Below are 20,679 nucleotides of genomic sequence, written 5' to 3'. Positions count from 1 at the left end.
TGCTTAATGTCGACCATTTACATATGGCTAAATATCTATCTAGACAGGGGGGGTCTTAATAACTTAAGTAGAAAAGTTAAGATTAAGCTTCCAATCTTTTTATCTAACAATAAGACACTTTAGTTTGCCTATAGTATGTAAGTAATTAATTTACAGCCTTCGGTGATAAAAAGTATCGATGTTTTACTTTTTACAAAAATATCGATAACATCTATGTTCTCCAGCTCTATTTTGATTCGGTTTATTGCTTGATTTGTTTTTAACGTAAATATATGTACATTTAATATAATAGATAACATGGGTTTCCTGCTTATACTCAGTTGGATATCGTTAGGCATACAGATCACATTCATCACTCTGTCCATAGGTGAGGAATCAATTGGTAGTTAGTTATACTTATGCTCCTAATCTTTTCATTGTTGACGTCTGCACTTCTTGATTTACATATGTATCTAGTGGCTGGTCTTTATTATCTGGCCGAACTGGCGGAAGAGTACACAACACCAGCACGCAAAGTAATTCTATTCATGATCAGCTTCACCATATTTGTATACATCATGCTGATGGCCTTTGAGGATTTCCCTTGGACAATGCTGCTATGTGGCTTCATAGCCCAAGGTTTCCATTTAAGCATAATGGGTGGCTTTCCCTTTATCCGACTGATGTCGGTGCCTTTCATTGGCTCCCTAATCATGTTGGTGATCAATCATGCATTGGCATTTCAGTATTTCACCAGCGTCTATGTGCCTTTTACCCAGGTGAGCCGAGTCCAGGAGCATGGATTGAAGATTATTGATCAAGTCCCTTTCTTCTTAGGTTCTTGCCTATTTCACCATTTGTATGTGGATGGTGCCGTTTGGTCTCTTTGTGTCATTGAGCGCCAACGACAGTGTTTTGCCCACTGTCAATGAGCAGAGTCGTCTGGGCAGTCCAGATGTGGTTAGCAATTACTTTTCGAGAAATAAAAAGCAGGGATTACTATCGCTATTCAATTATATGAAGGAGACATTGCTGCCAGGACGCAGTAAGAAATCATTTTGATGTCCATGGATAGCTATTTCAAGTAGTTCCTTTATGTAAATTATTTATTTTTTAATACCAGCAAAAGACTAACGAATGACAAAACTATGAATTAATAACGATAAAATTGTAGAATTCTCTTAGTGCAATTGTTTAACATTTGTAGCTTTATTCAAAATGAACAAATTTAAAAACTAATAACAGTCAGTCATCATTTTGATTTGACCTGCACCTTGACATTGCCATCTGCCATACCGAAATAGCATTTGTGCGCCATGCCCACAAATAATCCCGTCTCCATGACACCTGGAATCATTTTGATGGCGCGATTAACTTCATCCCAGTCATATTCCCGTTTGGCCACAAATTTCCAGTCCAGCAGAAAATTGCCATTGTCGGTGACAATTGGTCCGGCCTTTGCCGTGGCCAAGCGGATTTGAGCTTCGCCTCCGAACATGGCCTCAATCTTCAGTTTGACGGGCACATGAGCGATTGGAGCCACCTCAATGGGAACACCTTTGCACCATTGCTCGCCAAGGCGTAAGGATTTCTTGGTATAATCAGCAACCACAACAAAACGTTTCGCACAAGAGGCAACGATTTTCTCCTGCATTAGACAACCGCCGCCACCTTTGATGCAAACCATGCGACTGTCCACCTCATCAGCTCCATCAATAGCCACATCCAATATGGGATTACGATCTAAATCTCCTAAATTCAGATTGTGATCGAGTATCAATGAACGTGCCTGAAAAGAAGTTGGCACACAAATCAAATCGGACAGTTCACCGTCCTTCCACACACGTTCCGCGATGCGTTCCACTGCATAGACTATAGTCGATCCACTGCCAATGCCCACAATCTTGGTTTCGCCTTCAATAATCCACTCTTCCACTGCGGCGCATGCTGCCCTCTTCTTGGCCTGATCCAGAGAAATAGTTTCGCTCATTTTAACTGTTGATGTAGTACTAAATATTCTACTTGATGAGATTAGACAGCGTGAACGACGCACCAATGACAATAGCATGTGGTTAAACTGGTAATGGTAGCTTCAATTTCAATGTCACAAAGTCAAAACTTTTGGGGGCCCGGCTTCGATATGCGATGTTGGGGACTATCTATCGATAGCAGCAGTTATCGATTAAATGGCGAGCGGTAACAATTAAGGTATTTTAAAAAACATATTACATGTGTTAAATAAAAACAAATGTATTAATATTTGAATTGCTATTTTTTTTTATTATAATTTTGACATATCAATATAAATAAGTAGAAAAATTTAAAGTCTATGGACCAAGTGAGTATTGTGATATAGTAAAGAGGAAACAAATTTCAGTCAAAAGTCAATAAAGTTGTTTCAAAAAGTTCTTGGATATATCATAGGTAATTACTTTGGGTGCAAAGAAGCCACCAAAACCTTCACGTCCCTTATGATATAGACCCAGGCCAGTTAGTGGAACCACTGGATTGGGTACCACATCCTGAGTATCAATAAATGGCACAGTACTTTGCGAAGCATCAGACTCGGGGCTGGAAGTGAAGAAATCCATAAATTGATTGGTTGATGAAAGAGGCAGTGATTTTAATTTGGAATTGATGGGTAAGTCGGGATTATTGAGCCACAACCGTTGACGTCTCTTTGTGCCAGATAAATCGGTGTTGTCGTTGCTTAACCAGAAGCTTTTGTTCTTAGCATCCAGCAGGCGACCCGTGGTAAAATTATATTCACTGAAACGTACTTCCAAATTGATATGTTTGCCAAGCATACGAAGACGCACACCGGTGACCACATGATCGCTTCTACTCGATTCCGAAACGACCTCATCCAGATCCAGAGTGCGACTATCAAAGGAGAGGATGTGATAGTCAACTCCACTACGAACATCCACATTGTCCGGGTCATACGACTTAATTGGCAGCCATTCAAGTGATGATCCATTGATGGCACCATTGGGTAAAAGCTGTCCCTGCTGTAATTGCAAATGAAAAACTCTTTGACTCTTTACAAAACGGATCCCAGTGGCCACGCGACCAATTTGATAATCGGTAATTGTGTCACGAAGATTAAAGAATCGATCCGATTGAGAACCTTGCTCATCGCACAAACAGAAGCAATACGAGCAGTGCCAGAATAGATAACGCCACCCAGACTCCACCTTTTCCATCTCCGTTTGACATTTTTCAGGATTTGGTGGAGCTTGTGGAAATATTTTACCCAATATTGTACCACTCTCAAATTCAATATGCTTGTAACGATGCGTAGAGTTCTCTGCACCGGGACATATCCACATATCCGAATCGATGTAACGACAATTGTAGAGCCTTCCATTGCATTTCTTTTGTTTGCCGCAATATTCCTCTTCCGGTTGATAGCATCCCAATTGTTGGGTATCATAGTAATCGTTGCAAGTGCTCCAGCATTGTTGATTCTCATTCAAATTGACCTCATTTTCCAAGTAGCCCTGAAGCAAGCGAGTAATCTCATCATAAGTTTTACCCAAAATATATCCTCCATCGGGATCGCAGCGCCAGTAGACACGTTGACTGTCGGACATGATCTGATTTAAGACCAATCGGGACAAATTGAGACGACTTTTACGATTCTGACGCATCAGGGATATTTCCTCTGAATAATTACCCAAGCCCTGACTACGTAGAGTAATCCAGGAGAACTCCACCACGGTATAGGCCTTAAGTTCCGTTAAAGATACCTTCACAAAGAGATCATATGCATATTGTTGAGCTGATTTTTTATGCAAACAAATTTGATCCGGTGATGATTCATATTTTTTCGTCATATGGCTTAACAGGGAATCCTCGATATCGTCCTTATTTGTATTTTTATTATCAATCCCAAAGAAATCATTATATAAAATTTGCAACATGGAATCCAAAGAGTCCGAGCCAGGATCTACATTCTTCTCGGCAAATCTGCGCAACGTGGTGGGCTCCAATTTGCTTTTGACATTTTGATAATCCTCGAATTGGTTGTAGCGATAATTGATGGCTCTGGTCGAGGTCTGGACATTCTGCAATCGAATGGAAAGCAACGATTGCTTCTCAAAGATCCGTGTCAAATTTTCAGTAATCATGATGTTTTGTTCGTTTTGCCATTTCTCCAAATTAGTTATATGTTGATTGACCAGATCGATGCGTTGCATTACTTTGCGTTGCTTATCCTGCAATATGGGCAACTCGATATCCGAATCATGGGGCACCTTCTCCACCACATCCCAGGTCTGTAGTATGGCCTCGGTTACTTCTTTTACTACACGTATTATGTCCAGTGCTTCTGAAATCACATGGCAGGATCTTGGTTTGGTTATTACCAAAAGATATAACCAAATTATTGCCCACTTCATTTTGTGTTCCTATTTTTTTTCTTTCCCGTTCAACCGACTGACTTCATGGACGAACTTGCAACGAATGATCACTCAGCTGAAGCGACTGAACATTCGTGACGTCATTGATATCACTGCTTGACTATCACGCAATAGTGTGACCATACAATATAATTACTGTCCTCTTTATTGAATAAATTATTTTTTAAACAATATTCATATTATTATGTTAAACAACCTCTTCTTGGCCTGATCCAGAGAAATAGTTTCGCTCATTTTAACTGTTGATGTAGTACTAAATATTCTACTTGATGAGATTAGACAGCGTGAACGACGCACCAATGACAATAGCATGTGGTTAAACTGGTAATGGTAGCTTCAATTTCAATGTCACAAAGTCAAAACTTTTGGGGGCCCGGCTTCGATATGCGATGTTGGGGACTATCTATCGATAGCAGCAGTTATCGATTAAATGGCGAGCGGTAACAATTAAGGTATTTTAAAAAACATATTACATGTGTTAAATAAAAACAAATGTATTAATATTTGAATTGCTATTTTTTTTTATTATAATTTTGACATATCAATATAAATAAGTAGAAAAATTTAAAGTCTATGGACCAAGTGAGTATTGTGATATAGTAAAGTGGAAACAAATTTCAGTCAAAAGTCAATAAAGTTGTTTCAAAAAGTTCTTGGATATATCATAGGTAATTACTTTGGGTGCAAAGAAGCCACCAAAACCTTCACGTCCCTTATGATATAGACCCAGGCCAGTTAGTGGAACCACTGGATTGGGTACCACATCCTGAGTATCAATAAATGGCACAGTACTTTGCGAAGCATCAGACTCGGGGCTGGAAGTGAAGAAATCCATAAATTGATTGGTTGATGAAAGAGGCAGTGATTTTAATTTGGAATTGATGGGTAAGTCGGGATTATTGAGCCACAACCGTTGACGTCTCTTTGTGCCAGATAAATCGGTGTTGTCGTTGCTTAACCAGAAGCTTTTGTTCTTAGCATCCAGCAGGCGACCCGTGGTAAAATTATATTCACTGAAACGTACTTCCAAATTGATATGTTTGCCAAGCATACGAAGACGCACACCGGTGACCACATGATCGCTTCTACTCGATTCCGAAACGACCTCATCCAGATCCAGAGTGCGACTATCAAAGGAGAGGATGTGATAGTCAACTCCACTACGAACATCCACATTGTCCGGGTCATACGACTTAATTGGCAGCCATTCAAGTGATGATCCATTGATGGCACCATTGGGTAAAAGCTGTCCCTGCTGTAATTGCAAATGAAAAACTCTTTGACTCTTTACAAAACGGATCCCAGTGGCCACGCGACCAATTTGATAATCGGTAATTGTGTCACGAAGATTAAAGAATCGATCCGATTGAGAACCTTGCTCATCGCACAAACAGAAGCAATACGAGCAGTGCCAGAATAGATAACGCCACCCAGACTCCACCTTTTCCATCTCCGTTTGACATTTTTCAGGATTTGGTGGAGCTTGTGGAAATATTTTACCCAATATTGTACCACTCTCAAATTCAATATGCTTGTAACGATGCGTAGAGTTCTCTGCACCGGGACATATCCACATATCCGAATCGATGTAACGACAATTGTAGAGCCTTCCATTGCATTTCTTTTGTTTGCCGCAATATTCCTCTTCCGGTTGATAGCATCCCAATTGTTGGGTATCATAGTAATCGTTGCAAGTGCTCCAGCATTGTTGATTCTCATTCAAATTGACCTCATTTTCCAAGTAGCCCTGAAGCAAGCGAGTAATCTCATCATAAGTTTTACCCAAAATATATCCTCCATCGGGATCGCAGCGCCAGTAGACACGTTGACTGTCGGACATGATCTGATTTAAGACCAATCGGGACAAATTGAGACGACTTTTACGATTCTGACGCATCAGGGATATTTCCTCTGAATAATTACCCAAGCCCTGACTACGTAGAGTAATCCAGGAGAACTCCACCACGGTATAGGCCTTAAGTTCCGTTAAAGATACCTTCACAAAGAGATCATATGCATATTGTTGAGCTGATTTTTTATGCAAACAAATTTGATCCGGTGATGATTCATATTTTTTCGTCATATGGCTTAACAGGGAATCCTCGATATCGTCCTTATTTGTATTTTTATTATCAATCCCAAAGAAATCATTATATAAAATTTGCAACATGGAATCCAAAGAGTCCGAGCCAGGATCTACATTCTTCTCGGCAAATCTGCGCAACGTGGTGGGCTCCAATTTGCTTTTGACATTTTGATAATCCTCGAATTGGTTGTAGCGATAATTGATGGCTCTGGTCGAGGTCTGGACATTCTGCAATCGAATGGAAAGCAACGATTGCTTCTCAAAGATCCGTGTCAAATTTTCAGTAATCATGATGTTTTGTTCGTTTTGCCATTTCTCCAAATTAGTTATATGTTGATTGACCAGATCGATGCGTTGCATTACTTTGCGTTGCTTATCCTGCAATATGGGCAACTCGATATCCGAATCATGGGGCACCTTCTCCACCACATCCCAGGTCTGTAGTATGGCCTCGGTTACTTCTTTTACTACACGTATTATGTCCAGTGCTTCTGAAATCACATGGCAGGATCTTGGTTTGGTTATTACCAAAAGATATAACCAAATTATTGCCCACTTCATTTTGTGTTCCTATTTTTTTTCTTTCCCGTTCAACCGACTGACTTCATGGACGAACTTGCAACGAATGATCACTCAGCTGAAGCGACTGAACATTCGTGACGTCATTGATATCACTGCTTGACTATCACGCAATAGTGTGACCATACAATATAATTACTGTCCTCTTTATTGAATAAATTATTTTTTAAACAATATTCATATTATTATGTTAAACAACCTCTTCTTGGCCTGATCCAGAGAAATAGTTTCGCTCATTTTAACTGTTGATGTAGTACTAAATATTCTACTTGATGAGATTAGACAGCGTGAACGACGCACCAATGACAATAGCATGTGGTTAAACTGGTAATGGTAGCTTCAATTTCAATGTCACAAAGTCAAAACTTTTGGGGGCCCGGCTTCGATATGCGATGTTGGGGACTATCTATCGATAGCAGCAGTTATCGATTAAATGGCGAGCGGTAACAATTAAGGTATTTTAAAAAACATATTACATGTGTTAAATAAAAACAAATGTATTAATATTTGAATTGCTATTTTTTTTTTATTATAATTTTGACATATCAATATAAATAAGTAGAAAAATTTAAAGTCTATGGACCAAGTGAGTATTGTGATATAGTAAAGAGGAAACAAATTTCAGTCAAAAGTCAATAAAGTTGTTTCAAAAAGTTCTTGGATATATCATAGGTAATTACTTTGGGTGCAAAGAAGCCACCAAAACCTTCACGTCCCTTATGATATAGACCCAGGCCAGTTAGTGGAACCACTGGATTGGGTACCACATCCTGAGTATCAATAAATGGCACAGTACTTTGCGAAGCATCAGACTCGGGGCTGGAAGTGAAGAAATCCATAAATTGATTGGTTGATGAAAGAGGCAGTGATTTTAATTTGGAATTGATGGGTAAGTCGGGATTATTGAGCCACAACCGTTGACGTCTCTTTGTGCCAGATAAATCGGTGTTGTCGTTGCTTAACCAGAAGCTTTTGTTCTTAGCATCCAGCAGGCGACCCGTGGTAAAATTATATTCACTGAAACGTACTTCCAAATTGATATGTTTGCCAAGCATACGAAGACGCACACCGGTGACCACATGATCGCTTCTACTCGATTCCGAAACGACCTCATCCAGATCCAGAGTGCGACTATCAAAGGAGAGGATGTGATAGTCAACTCCACTACGAACATCCACATTGTCCGGGTCATACGACTTAATTGGCAGCCATTCAAGTGATGATCCATTGATGGCACCATTGGGTAAAAGCTGTCCCTGCTGTAATTGCAAATGAAAAACTCTTTGACTCTTTACAAAACGGATCCCAGTGGCCACGCGACCAATTTGATAATCGGTAATTGTGTCACGAAGATTAAAGAATCGATCCGATTGAGAACCTTGCTCATCGCACAAACAGAAGCAATACGAGCAGTGCCAGAATAGATAACGCCACCCAGACTCCACCTTTTCCATCTCCGTTTGACATTTTTCAGGATTTGGTGGAGCTTGTGGAAATATTTTACCCAATATTGTACCACTCTCAAATTCAATATGCTTGTAACGATGCGTAGAGTTCTCTGCACCGGGACATATCCACATATCCGAATCGATGTAACGACAATTGTAGAGCCTTCCATTGCATTTCTTTTGTTTGCCGCAATATTCCTCTTCCGGTTGATAGCATCCCAATTGTTGGGTATCATAGTAATCGTTGCAAGTGCTCCAGCATTGTTGATTCTCATTCAAATTGACCTCATTTTCCAAGTAGCCCTGAAGCAAGCGAGTAATCTCATCATAAGTTTTACCCAAAATATATCCTCCATCGGGATCGCAGCGCCAGTAGACACGTTGACTGTCGGACATGATCTGATTTAAGACCAATCGGGACAAATTGAGACGACTTTTACGATTCTGACGCATCAGGGATATTTCCTCTGAATAATTACCCAAGCCCTGACTACGTAGAGTAATCCAGGAGAACTCCACCACGGTATAGGCCTTAAGTTCCGTTAAAGATACCTTCACAAAGAGATCATATGCATATTGTTGAGCTGATTTTTTATGCAAACAAATTTGATCCGGTGATGATTCATATTTTTTCGTCATATGGCTTAACAGGGAATCCTCGATATCGTCCTTATTTGTATTTTTATTATCAATCCCAAAGAAATCATTATATAAAATTTGCAACATGGAATCCAAAGAGTCCGAGCCAGGATCTACATTCTTCTCGGCAAATCTGCGCAACGTGGTGGGCTCCAATTTGCTTTTGACATTTTGATAATCCTCGAATTGGTTGTAGCGATAATTGATGGCTCTGGTCGAGGTCTGGACATTCTGCAATCGAATGGAAAGCAACGATTGCTTCTCAAAGATCCGTGTCAAATTTTCAGTAATCATGATGTTTTGTTCGTTTTGCCATTTCTCCAAATTAGTTATATGTTGATTGACCAGATCGATGCGTTGCATTACTTTGCGTTGCTTATCCTGCAATATGGGCAACTCGATATCCGAATCATGGGGCACCTTCTCCACCACATCCCAGGTCTGTAGTATGGCCTCGGTTACTTCTTTTACTACACGTATTATGTCCAGTGCTTCTGAAATCACATGGCAGGATCTTGGTTTGGTTATTACCAAAAGATATAACCAAATTATTGCCCACTTCATTTTGTGTTCCTATTTTTTTTCTTTCCCGTTCAACCGACTGACTTCATGGACGAACTTGCAACGAATGATCACTCAGCTGAAGCGACTGAACATTCGTGACGTCATTGATATCACTGCTTGACTATCACGCAATAGTGTGACCATACAATATAATTACTGTCCTCTTTATTGAATAAATTATTTTTTAAACAATATTCATATTATTATGTTAAACAACTTTAGTTTTAATTTTTAAATATTCGATTAATTTTTTATTTGTGACGTCAGTCTGCCCCAAGTAGTGCGCCAAGTTGTAAGTATTTTTGCCTAGCCTGCCAACTTATTTAAAAAGATAACAACTGAGGGAACCAACAACCGCCCACATGTAAATGTATTTGTAGTTAGTTCGTTACATTTCAGGGGAAGACCCTTTTTCTGCTGACAGTGAAAGAAAAACACATGTGAGTAATATGATAATCCTATCATTTTGTTTTTGTTATCGATAATGTCAATATGTATGTATATACAAATGTAGTATATGTGTGAATACCAATCTTTTCTCAATAACTTTGTTATTTTCTGAGCTATTTATATTGGTTAGTTTATAAGATCGGATGACTATATTATATAGCTCCCATAGGAACGATCGGTCGAAAACAGTGACTTTGATCAATAATTTCTTTATTTGCCATGCTTAGATTTTAGGCCGTCCATTTCACTTTTTAGATAAAACATTTTCCACTTTGCCGCCTATAGGTAAGGAAAGATTAACAAAATAAACTTGCAAGGGTATACAAACTTCGGCTCCGGGCCTTGATTAAAACTTTAAAGTATGGAATGTCAGTCCAGTAAGTTAGCTTCTTTTAGTATACAATATGAAATGTATAATTATAAGAACAAATGAAACATCAGCAATCATTTAAATGTCACTGATGGATGCTGTGCCCAATGCCTCTACAGCTTAAATATTAACTTTAAAGAGAATTAGAAGGTTGATTATGTAAAGACATTAAAGTAATAATTACTAAATTCTTGTAAGCTTTTAAGAGTGATATAAATGTTATTTTTACAATTAATTTTGTCAAACATCAACGACGTTGTATGCCCTATAAATACCATTTTAATATTAGAGACGTAAAATGATTAAAAAATCGTAAAAGGATGTATTGCTTCACATATACATAAGGACATTCCCATGCAAATTTTTCTCAATTAGATAAAATTCATCCTTAAAATCGGTTGAAATTAATGCATTAAAGTGAATATTATAGAATGAAACGGAAATGCAGCAAAACTATAAAAGTCTCATTGATGGAGCAAGCTTGGATGATGGGACACAGGCCGGAAGCGAATTCAACCCAATGCACGCCAGGAGGTGGCAGGACAATCAGCAATAGCATAGCATCAACTATGAATACAAAAAGGCGTTTACAGCTAAACGCTTGCCACAATAATGACGAGAAATGACTGCAAAAACCATTTATATTTTAGTTGCAGTGCTTGTTGTTGTTGTTGGGACTTAGAAACGAGTAGAGCGAAGTGGGAGTTGACCACAAAATGTTACTCTTCTCCCCCCACATGCAACCGACTCCTAATCCTTGCCACAGCAGCAACGACACCTGAAAGCCTGTGAATGCAAACGGAAGTGCTACGGATTATACCGAGAATATTTGAAGAAATTTAATACTTTTAGTGCACAAAGCAAAAAATTGTTGAATAGCATTTTGCGATAAAGCTGAAAAGCAAAGCACAATCACAAAGGTGATTGCAGTAGAAAGAGAAAGAAAGACTAAAAAAAAACCGTAGAAAACTTGCTAAGAACGGAATGTGTATGAATGACCAAAGCCAAAAAGGTAGAAAATACGAGTAGAAAATGAAGAAAATGATAGCCACAAAAAAAAAAAAAAAAAAATAAATAAAAAATAAACAAGATTTGTGTTAATGGATTTTTTCTTTGCTCTGTTTTCCTTCTTCAAATTTTTGTAGGAAATGAATTACAAGAACGTTTTTATTGCGATTTGAATTCGCTTAGATAAAGAGCGAGAATAAGCAAATAAAAAACGTAATTAACGTCTCTGGCAAATCAAAACTGAGTGTCAAGTAATTGAATCCCGAACATCTTTGAAAAAACAATTGGATTTCAAACACTTTTCGATATCCCTTAAACATCTGTTTGTTTCCACTCTGTGGAAAAGCACTTAAGATTATAACAACGGCGCAATATCCAGTCGCCAATGCTGTGCATGAAATATAAACATTAGAATAAGCATTTTTAAGAACAATTGTCGCCTCTTAGAGTCTAAGAATTCTTTTATATACACAAGACGTTTGTTAATAAAATCAGTTCATATTTTGAATTCAACAGATGAAGATGGTGTTTCAGTTTGCGGTGCTGAAATCCTCTTCAACTAATATAATAAACAACTGAGAAAGTGGGTACATTTTAAACAATGGTTAAACTAATATAAAAGTCTTATACTGGAAACCTTGGAAAATTCGATTATAGACACTTCGCTTTAATTTTTATGCCAAGCATAAAGAACCTTTCGAATTGTGGGCATTTTTGGTCATTTTATCCTTTGTCCAATTACATTGCCATGGTGGTGGCTCTTTGTTATTGCAAGTTAACGTTAACATAAAATAACAGTTACCCGAATGTAAACAGCAATTAAGTGTAACAAAAGCAGCCTGGGCCAACACACACAGCGAATGCCGAGAGAACAGAGAGGAGGCCGGCCATTCGTATGGCCATATGAGCGCAAAAAGCAGAGCGAAACCAAATGCAAATTGTTAATTAAAGAGAGCCGCCATTCATTTAATGCCCCCCCATGTGGAAAGGCTTTAACTGCAGGCAACAACACCTGAGCTTTCCACGGAGTCCTCCCCCATCCTTTACCTTCAAAAAAAATGGAGAAGAAATGAGGGCAAGCAATTCGTTTCATGTCCTATCCCCTTCCCCCACTTCATTTCCCATTGAATCAAAATTCAGTGCTGATGACAATGTCTAAATGCCTGAGCAGAAAATTCTGCATTGAATGACTTTCCAATGTGGCACAATTTATAATTTGATTAGCGCATCGCTGACTGCACACAAAAAAGAGGGGAAAAAAAACGAGAAACTAAAACAGGAAAGTTCAAAAGGGAAGTGCAACTGAGTGCATTGAAAGAAAACCAGAGAGGACCAGAGAGAGGGAGAGAGAGAGAGAGCGGGGTAATATCTAACATAATAGCTGGCCCATTCTCTAAGCCTTATCTGGTCCTACTTATTGGCCCAGAGAATGGTGAAATATTCACACTCCGTTTGCTGACAATGACAAATGATGATAGAGCCATAAAAATGCTAAGCAAAAAAAAAAACACAAGTCCTTTTTAGCTTTCAATTAATACTACAAGTGGCGCTTCCTCATGATAATCATGTCCTTTGTGTGTCGGCGTTGTGTGAGTGTGGCAAGCAAAACAAATTTTTGTGGCAGAATGAGAAAACAGAGATAAGCCAGAGACATGACTTGAGAAGGGAAATTTTATGTTGTTAATAAGACATACAAAATAAATTCGGTCACTTTGAAGGAGAAGTAATTCTTGTATATCGAAAATTGATCTCAGGGGGGTAAACATTTCTCTTATATTCTGTCTTGCGGATAGTTTCTTATAATAGTTTCCTTTAACTTGTGACTAACCCCTCTTTCTCTACGACTTATTTTTCTACTTCCTTGAGCTGGCATATATATGCAGAAAGGGTTTTGCTCCATGTGTCTCTCACACAAAACTGTTCAGCTTTCTGCTCTTCCATTCATTAAACATAAACAATAAACAACAAATACTAAAAGGGGCGTGCCTCAGCAGCCTCTTGGCACAAACATAGATTAATGGAACCCCCTAAAACAAAGCCCACGAAATCAATTTATTATCTTGGGCCCGAGACAAGTTGACCGCAAAAGAATAACCAAAAAACAAACCATAGAAAATAAAAATAAAGAAAATTATTAAAATGAGTCTAGATGCCGTTGTGTTACAACTTTTGGGGTCACAATTTCAGTTCGTCCCCTGCCAAAAGTTGCAGCACAAATCATCATTAGACATTACTATTTTTAAAGAACAAACAATTTAGTATTTCAGAGACAATTTTGCTATTGTCTAGCCAATTCTAGACCATCAGATCTACATGGATGGTGGCAATCCTTAATGCGGCTTCTCCTTAGATAGGACATCTGTCTCCCCTCTAGTTCATGCTCAGCGTCCAAGAGTTCTTGCATTCGTTGCCGTCGTACATTCAAAATGAAGGCTTGGGCTGCCTTTAATTCCCCATGCATAGGATTCACCATATATTAGGATTATGGAGCTGTTGCCAGTCGCCCGCAGGACCTCACAATTCTTTAGCAAAGAGAAACTTAAAGCAGACAAGAAATAGAAGGTAAAGAGGGGAATGGAATACTTTGCACTACTTACAAATTAGCCGCCATTTTTTATAAGAAATCAATTAATGGAAAACTATATTCATTAAAGAAACAATAAAACATAAAACAATGTAAGAGACAAATATACAAATTTTTTTATTAACAAGTTTATCAAAAACTGTTTGATAGAAACTGTCTTTAATCTGAATAAGGCGATCCAAGGAGCCAAAAAGTAGACTACGTTAACTATGATAGGATGAGTCTAAAGTTGAAAATACGAAAATGTTGTAAATTTAATTCGTATAATTAAATATTATCAAATGCCTATTTCATAAAATTTACTCACAATGAGTTGCATAAAGGGATACAAATCCATCAGAATTTACTTTGCGCAATTTGTGGATGGTATTGGGCCATAAAATTTAATTTATAACCAAGACCAAGAGTAGGACGAGGTCGATTTCATGGCCCAAGCGCCAGCTGCTAGCTGCTGTTGCCCTTGTTGTTGTAGTGGTTGTTGTTGTTGTTGTTGGGGAATGGGAAATGTTTGCAAAACATTTAATTCCATTTTCGATTAAAGAGAAATGGACACGCACAGGTAGAAGCCAGACACAAAAGTCCACATAGACAAGAAATTCGTAATTTTGAATTTGGCACAATTCTCGATCTGGCCTCGTCCTCCTCTTGTTGGCACACACACACACACACACACACACACACACACAGACAGTCACCTGCATCAGTTGCTCCTTCCTTTGCATTCCCCACTATGTGTTGCCTATTGTCATTTGTATCTATTCTCGTTCGTCTCGTCCATTGACCAAAATGTTCAGATCGGGGTAAATCGGAGCCGGGGCTGGGGATTTTGTTCTTCTGCAATCGAGGCAATTGAAGTGCTTTAAAAGTGCTCCATGGCAGCAGGCCACATAAATAAATGTTTGCACATTTACTTTGCTTCGTAGTACTACTAGTCTTTCGCCTGCATCTCCTTCTCTATGGCTTTATTGTGGGTGTTTCGTTTCCTTTTCCTGTTCCTGTTCCCAGCACGTTCATAACTCAACACAGGCGTTGGTTGAGCTGGTGCCTGGTGCTGGTTCTGGTGGGTTTATTTACTTGTAATTTGAAGCTGGCCTTCTATGGCAATCTTCAATACGAATCCTCCTGGCTCCTTCTGCTCCTACCAATGGCTGCAATGCAGTTAAGGGGCATTCTCTCTTTCCATCTCATTCGTCTCAAGAGGAGCATTTGCCATAACTTTGTATATATTGTAATGGCAATGCAATTGGCTAAATTTGGCCAATAGGATGAACTTCACATATCGCCCAGCATACGTACATCACATTCCCTTGGATGGCTGCTGATGATGTTGATGATGATAATGATGATGAGGATGATGAGCCCGCACATATTTGAGTGGTCCAAAGAAATCCGACAATAGCATCCGGAGATGCGGACAGAATAGACTGCGGCGAATGCAACTGTTCCTGTGATTAAGGTCCAGACAAAGCCAAAGCCAATTCGAGTGAATCTCACGTTCCCAAAGCTCACATTAGCAGCTCGACTTGTGGGTTAGCAAGTGTGCTGTATAGGTGGGTGGACAAAGGAGATGGCATGTTTTGTCTTTGATTATGGAAGGCTAGGGATGCGAGAAAATATCCTCAGTTCATGTCTATGTCTAATAAGATCGAATAACTGAACACAAGGACTGGAATTTAATCTTCAAACTAGATAAAATTGAAAAGAACACTATAGCATCTAATGCTTCCAAAGAACAAACCCAAACCCAGTGAGCGATTCGACTATGAAACCCTTTACTCCTGTTGACATTTTCCAAGGCCCTTTTATTTCGATATTTCTATTCTCCGCTCAATCCTTTAACATATATACATATTTTATCACCTGTAAATCATTATTACCAATATTTAGTGTCTTATTCCTCCGTTCCCCATGAAATATTAGATTGATTTCAATATGTAGATAACTATTTATACATAATTTGAAGTTGTCTCATCGCTGATACAACTTCCATCATCTATCGCGACAACTGGCTAGCCCATTCCCCAAGACAGCGTAGGTTCCCCCTTTGTTGCTTCAGCAATGATGTTCGACGCATTTGCAGTTGACAATGGCTCCAAAATCCTTCAGTTCTGTCTGTGTGTGTGGGTGTGTGTGTGGGTGTGTGTGTGCGTGCGTGTGTCTAGTTCTCTCTCTTTTTGGCCAGTTAGCAAAATGTCACGTAGCAAATGCGACAGCGTGGTCAACATAATGAATGGTTGCCAGATCTCCCGCTTGCATTTCCAACGCCTTCTTCAATGCGCTGATGCACCATGCGGCAAAGTGAGATGAAGATATTAGGGGGGGATAGCAGCAGGTGCATATTGGGTAGCTAAACGTATACGAATCTAACACATGCACTTTGGGAGTTCATGTCTAGTTCTGTTGGCCATTGATTGCTCTGACGTAGCAGAGTTTAGAGTGGGGAGGAGTGAAGATTGCAATAACCTTTCTTCATGTCAGGGCAAAAACCGGCGGCGCATGGTCCACGACAAGACCAAAAAAGAACTAAAGAAAAAAAAAACACGAGAAAAGAAGCGGGCAAAGGAGTGGAAGCAGGAGAGGAAGGGAGTGGCCGAAATGTGTCCATGCACGTGACATTTTCGGATGCAATTTGCAATTTGATTTTGTTTCTCAAGCGTCTACAAAGTTCACCGCCCTTCTCCAAACACCCAAGCCCACCACTCTTCTCTCCATTTTGCTGCAGTAGTTCAGGGATCAAATTGATTCTATCGGATGTTGGAGGAGGAGTCGAAGCAGGTGTAAACTACCTCGCCTCATCTCATCTCACTCTCTCTCTCATGCTCTGTTGTCCTGGCAAGTGTGTTGGCGTCTTTACATTGTTACACTTGACCAATTCGGATTGCAATTACACACCTGAGTGTTTCTCTTTTCGCACATGACTTTTTGGTTCTCTTGCGATGGCAAAAAGGGTGGCTTAGGGTGCCTCGAAATTGCCGAACAACGATTTGTGTTGGCTTTCTGTTGTTTGCCAATTTTTCCTTTCCTTTTCTGGGGAGACGGGTGTGGAAGGGGATTACCAACGACTACCACAACCTAGTAGGTACTTGTAGTGGATTGTGAAATGCACACAAAGTGAATGAAGTTGTTTGGCTTACAAACGCCCCCCCCCAAAAAAAAAAAAACGAATAAAAAACCCCAACCATAGTCTATTAGGGCAGCTACTGTTCAAAAGGGAAAAGCTTTAAGTATTAATTAATATGGCAACCGGGATTTCCACTTAAGTCTTCAATCAACCAACTTAACGGATATGGCCCCAACAAATTGAACCTTTTCACATTGTGTGAGTGGCAAATGCTGTTGAGTGCCAATTCGATTTTACATTCCTAGCTTTCCTTCCGATGTTATCCCAAAACGAACACACAGACACACACACCTACACATTCGCATGTGGGCATTATGGACAGAATGTTTTCCCATCAACACAATCAACTTGACAGCATTAGATAACTAACTGACAGAAAACAAGATTTGTATCGGTGAAACAAAGATGAAACTAGTTTGCGGCTTAACCCTTACTAATTGCAAGACTCATAGAGATCCTGGGGTGTAGTATAGTGACATTACTTGGCACTTCTTTCAACAGATCCCTTTTATGACATTTTGTTCTAAATAACAGCACATTTAGTTATTCTACTTTGTTTAGCTAACAAAAAAAGAACAATAAAAAAATGAAATGAGCCACGGAAATCGAATTCTTAAATGTATAGCTGAGGCTGTGTCCTGAACTCAGTTCCTCCAGTGTTAATTAGTCCTTTCCTGAGATGTAACTCACTTACCAACATTTTTTTGAATCTTTAGGGCGGACTTTTAAGGCTCTTCCTTTAAGAGAGGTCCTGGTTTATACGTGTTTTGCATACTCAAATGTCTATTTTTTTTTTAAATTCTCTTATGAAGATGTCTTGTAACTGGGAAAATCTTGAATTTGAATTGAATTTTCAACTGGAAGCCTAACAAAGAAATATGTTGAAGTGTTGTGTGACCTTTATTTTTGGATGCTTGCGTTCCACAGGACTTTTATACGTTTCACTCTCATAAACATCCTCACAAAAGTCATGCGTGTGTGTGTGTGTGTAAGGCAGTCACATTTCAATTTTAATGAGCACTTGAGTATTTCTGGGTTTTTTCTCCCATTTTTAGTCGTAACTTTAATTAACAACAAAAGTCGTCCTGCTGCCTGCCGCACACACGCTGACACATACAACAAAAAGAGGCACGTAATGAAAAACCTTAATTTGTACAGAGAGAGAGTGAACAGGAGGACAAAAAAAAAGAAATAAGAAGACACATGAGCTGAGCCCAGGCAACATTTCAAATGGCTCCTGCCAAGAAGAAACAGGAGCAAACAGAAAGTCGCCACTAAGTATGCTTCGGTTTTTTTTCAGTCGCTTTTTGTGCACTTGGCCCTGGCCCTGGTAATGTCAACAAGGGCTTTTTTTTGGGGGTGCCATGAAGTTGGTGCAGTTGGCGTTAAAAAAGCGGAAAATCGCAGCACATTTTCGCTTTTTAATTAAGTCCTACATTTTTTATGTGCCTGCCTCCTTTCGAAAGCGACATGGCGTGATTTCTCGTACGAGAAGTGTGAGAATAGTTTTTTTTACTCCTTTTCCAGCAGTGCGTTAAAAAGGACGAATGTATGGGTGGATATACATTTCTGTATGTGTGTGTGTGTGTGCAGCGGATTGAATTGCAGGTTCTTCTCACATTTGATAAATGGTTTTTTGGCTACTATTCTGCAAAATAAAGTAATTTGAACATCGTTAGTTAACAAGTTGCGTGAATGAATAACTATGTGAAATGGAAATTTCCTCAATTAATTTCCGAATGTGTACACTCACAACGAGAGTAAATTGATCAATTTATCCCAATCTGTCGTCTTAATCATCATTCTAAATGACACTACAAGTCTATAAGTTAATTTCTTCTAGTCTACTTACACCGGAGGTTACAAGGGAGTTAGTATTAAATAAGAAAAGTATCCAAGATGTTCAGATAGATATTATTTGACTTGGAATTAGCTTTTTTCAAACTCTGTGGTTTTATTAATGGATTTCACTTGAATGTAAGTAAAATTATGATTAATATTCATTTGCATTTTATCTTAACTAACCGATTTAACCCTTTAATGGTTGCTTTCGGCTTAAGGTAAAGAAGAGTTTAACTCAAATTCTGGCACATTGCTGTTCTGACTTCGATGATATTCTGATTCTAGTCATCTTAAACCATTAACTCGGTGACATTTAGCAAAAAGAAAGCATAAAAGCAGGCAAATACGTTCCAAAAACGACGTGCTTAATACAGGCAGGTGCGTTGGAACGTTTGGAACTCGAAGTTGAAATGGGCCCTCTTTACCTTTTATAATAATCAGTCAGAGCTAGCCTCAAGTGGAGAACAGACGTGTTTTGTTTTGTATTTAAAGAAATTCAATATATGGAGATTATTGAATTTGAATGCGAGTACATTGAACCGACGCTTTTGTTGAGGAACGTCAGACGTGATTGGACACAGGTGAGAGGGGGACTAAACTGGTTTCAAGAACTCAATTACACGACACTGCAATGTTACGGGACTATAGTTGACCAGCTTGAAACGAAACACCTTGTAGGAGTCCACAAGCCAACCCGCGCCTTCACCTTCACCTTCTTCCCCCGCATCGCTGATCAATTTACGACGAAATGTTATTAAAATTTCGGCTAAAATAATGCGGCTATGTGAGGGAATCAATTGTTCGGGCTTTTGCGATTCTCTTAATGCATACTGCATTAACTGCATCATCTCATCTTGTTCGGCAATGGTGGCAAAGTCCCGAATGTTCCTCATACCGATAAATAACATATCGACAAAGATATAACACTTGCCATCTATCCAATGTCTTTCCACATTGACGGGAACGGCCTCCGGCAGATGTTGTGACTGAAATCTGATTAAGTCCATTAGCGGCGTTTTGCCACTTTGAGCCAAACTATAGACATCCAACGATCCCTCAGTGGTGCAGCAATTGCGTATGCATGCCCAATCAGCCCGTCGAATGGCCTCGATCATAACGACAGCTGCCTCACGGGTGCCCCGCAGGAATTCAGATTCGCAAAACTCTTGATCCAACAAGCGATGCAATCTCCACATCCAATAGCGACTACGCAAACTGCAGAGCAGCTCAATGATGGTCCATTTCAGATTGGAATGTCGGGCACAAAAGTAACTCAACTCCCGACGATGTATGTAGCAGCCATTCGAAGAGGTTGGATTGATGTGCGGTCGTTTGGCTACACAAATTAATTTCGTGGGACAGGCCATGCAGCCTAGGCTTCGCAAGGATTTAATATACATTTTCTTTTCCAATAAAAGCAAAAAAAAAAAAAAAAAAAACTACAAAATTATTACAAGAACTGAAATGAAATCTAACCGCATCACAACTGATTGAAAAAGCTGAAACTAATCATTTCAAATAATATCGAAATTTGAATAAATTGTAGATTTAGTAGGAATCCCAGAAAAATGGAAGCAGCTAAAGT

The 20,679-nt window shown here is 39.2% G+C and overlaps 6 protein-coding genes across 6 annotated transcripts; 1 reads left to right on the top strand and 5 right to left on the bottom strand.

The window, feature by feature from the left end:
- The first annotated feature begins 209 nt into the window (after positions 1 to 209).
- On the top strand, positions 210 to 1,169 carry LOC137577082 (protein TEX261). Its single transcript, XM_068290462.1, has 3 exons — positions 210 to 367; positions 457 to 758; positions 817 to 1,169. Exons 1-3 carry the CDS (start codon positions 298 to 300, stop codon positions 1,039 to 1,041), a joined length of 597 nt encoding a protein of 198 aa, XP_068146563.1. The 5' UTR covers positions 210 to 297; the 3' UTR covers positions 1,042 to 1,169.
- On the bottom strand, positions 1,156 to 2,198 carry Rpi (Ribose-5-phosphate isomerase). Its single transcript, XM_068290461.1, has one exon. It carries the CDS (start codon positions 2,045 to 2,047, stop codon positions 1,232 to 1,234), a length of 816 nt encoding a protein of 271 aa, XP_068146562.1. The 5' UTR covers positions 2,048 to 2,198; the 3' UTR covers positions 1,156 to 1,231.
- Positions 2,199 to 2,232: 34 nt separating this feature from the next.
- Positions 2,233 to 4,473, bottom strand: LOC137577080 (uncharacterized). Its single transcript, XM_068290460.1, has one exon. The coding sequence runs from the start codon at positions 4,380 to 4,382 to the stop codon at positions 2,364 to 2,366; it is 2,019 nt and encodes a 672-aa protein (XP_068146561.1). The 5' UTR covers positions 4,383 to 4,473; the 3' UTR covers positions 2,233 to 2,363.
- A 558-nt stretch (positions 4,474 to 5,031) lies between these two features.
- On the bottom strand, positions 5,032 to 7,050 carry LOC137577892 (uncharacterized). The gene has a single exon (XM_068291457.1). The coding sequence runs from the start codon at positions 7,048 to 7,050 to the stop codon at positions 5,032 to 5,034; it is 2,019 nt and encodes a 672-aa protein (XP_068147558.1).
- A 524-nt stretch (positions 7,051 to 7,574) lies between these two features.
- Positions 7,575 to 9,811, bottom strand: LOC137577079 (uncharacterized). The gene has a single exon (XM_068290459.1). The coding sequence runs from the start codon at positions 9,717 to 9,719 to the stop codon at positions 7,701 to 7,703; it is 2,019 nt and encodes a 672-aa protein (XP_068146560.1). The 5' UTR covers positions 9,720 to 9,811; the 3' UTR covers positions 7,575 to 7,700.
- A 9,741-nt stretch (positions 9,812 to 19,552) lies between these two features.
- Positions 19,553 to 20,560, bottom strand: LOC137577418 (uncharacterized). The gene has a single exon (XM_068290883.1). The coding sequence runs from the start codon at positions 20,492 to 20,494 to the stop codon at positions 19,688 to 19,690; it is 807 nt and encodes a 268-aa protein (XP_068146984.1). The 5' UTR covers positions 20,495 to 20,560; the 3' UTR covers positions 19,553 to 19,687.
- Between the last annotated feature and the right edge of the window lie 119 nt (positions 20,561 to 20,679).

The sequence above is a fragment of the Drosophila tropicalis genome, unplaced genomic scaffold (genome assembly GCF_018151085.1).
Source record: "Drosophila tropicalis isolate 14030-0801.00 unplaced genomic scaffold, ASM1815108v1 contig_593, whole genome shotgun sequence".
NCBI lineage: Eukaryota > Metazoa > Arthropoda > Insecta > Diptera > Drosophilidae > Drosophila > Drosophila tropicalis.
This window is presented reverse-complemented; position numbering and strand designations above follow the sequence as displayed.

Bases quoted from the DNA above. Each gene is read 5' to 3' on its own strand.
- LOC137577080 (XM_068290460.1), bottom strand. From the start codon at position 4,382: ATGAAGTGGGCAATAATTTGGTTATATCTTTTGGTAATAACCAAACCA.
- LOC137577418 (XM_068290883.1), bottom strand. From the start codon at position 20,494: ATGTATATTAAATCCTTGCGAAGCCTAGGCTGCATGGCCTGTCCCACG.
- Rpi (XM_068290461.1), bottom strand. From the start codon at position 2,047: ATGCTATTGTCATTGGTGCGTCGTTCACGCTGTCTAATCTCATCAAGT.
- LOC137577892 (XM_068291457.1), bottom strand. From the start codon at position 7,050: ATGAAGTGGGCAATAATTTGGTTATATCTTTTGGTAATAACCAAACCA.
- LOC137577079 (XM_068290459.1), bottom strand. From the start codon at position 9,719: ATGAAGTGGGCAATAATTTGGTTATATCTTTTGGTAATAACCAAACCA.
- LOC137577082 (XM_068290462.1), top strand. From the start codon at position 298: ATGGGTTTCCTGCTTATACTCAGTTGGATATCGTTAGGCATACAGATC. The intron at 368-456 runs GTGAGGAATCAA...ATATGTATCTAG, and splicing joins ATTCATCACTCTGTCCATAG to TGGCTGGTCTTTATTATCTG. The intron at 759-816 runs GTGAGCCGAGTC...CTTTCTTCTTAG, and splicing joins TCTATGTGCCTTTTACCCAG to GTTCTTGCCTATTTCACCAT.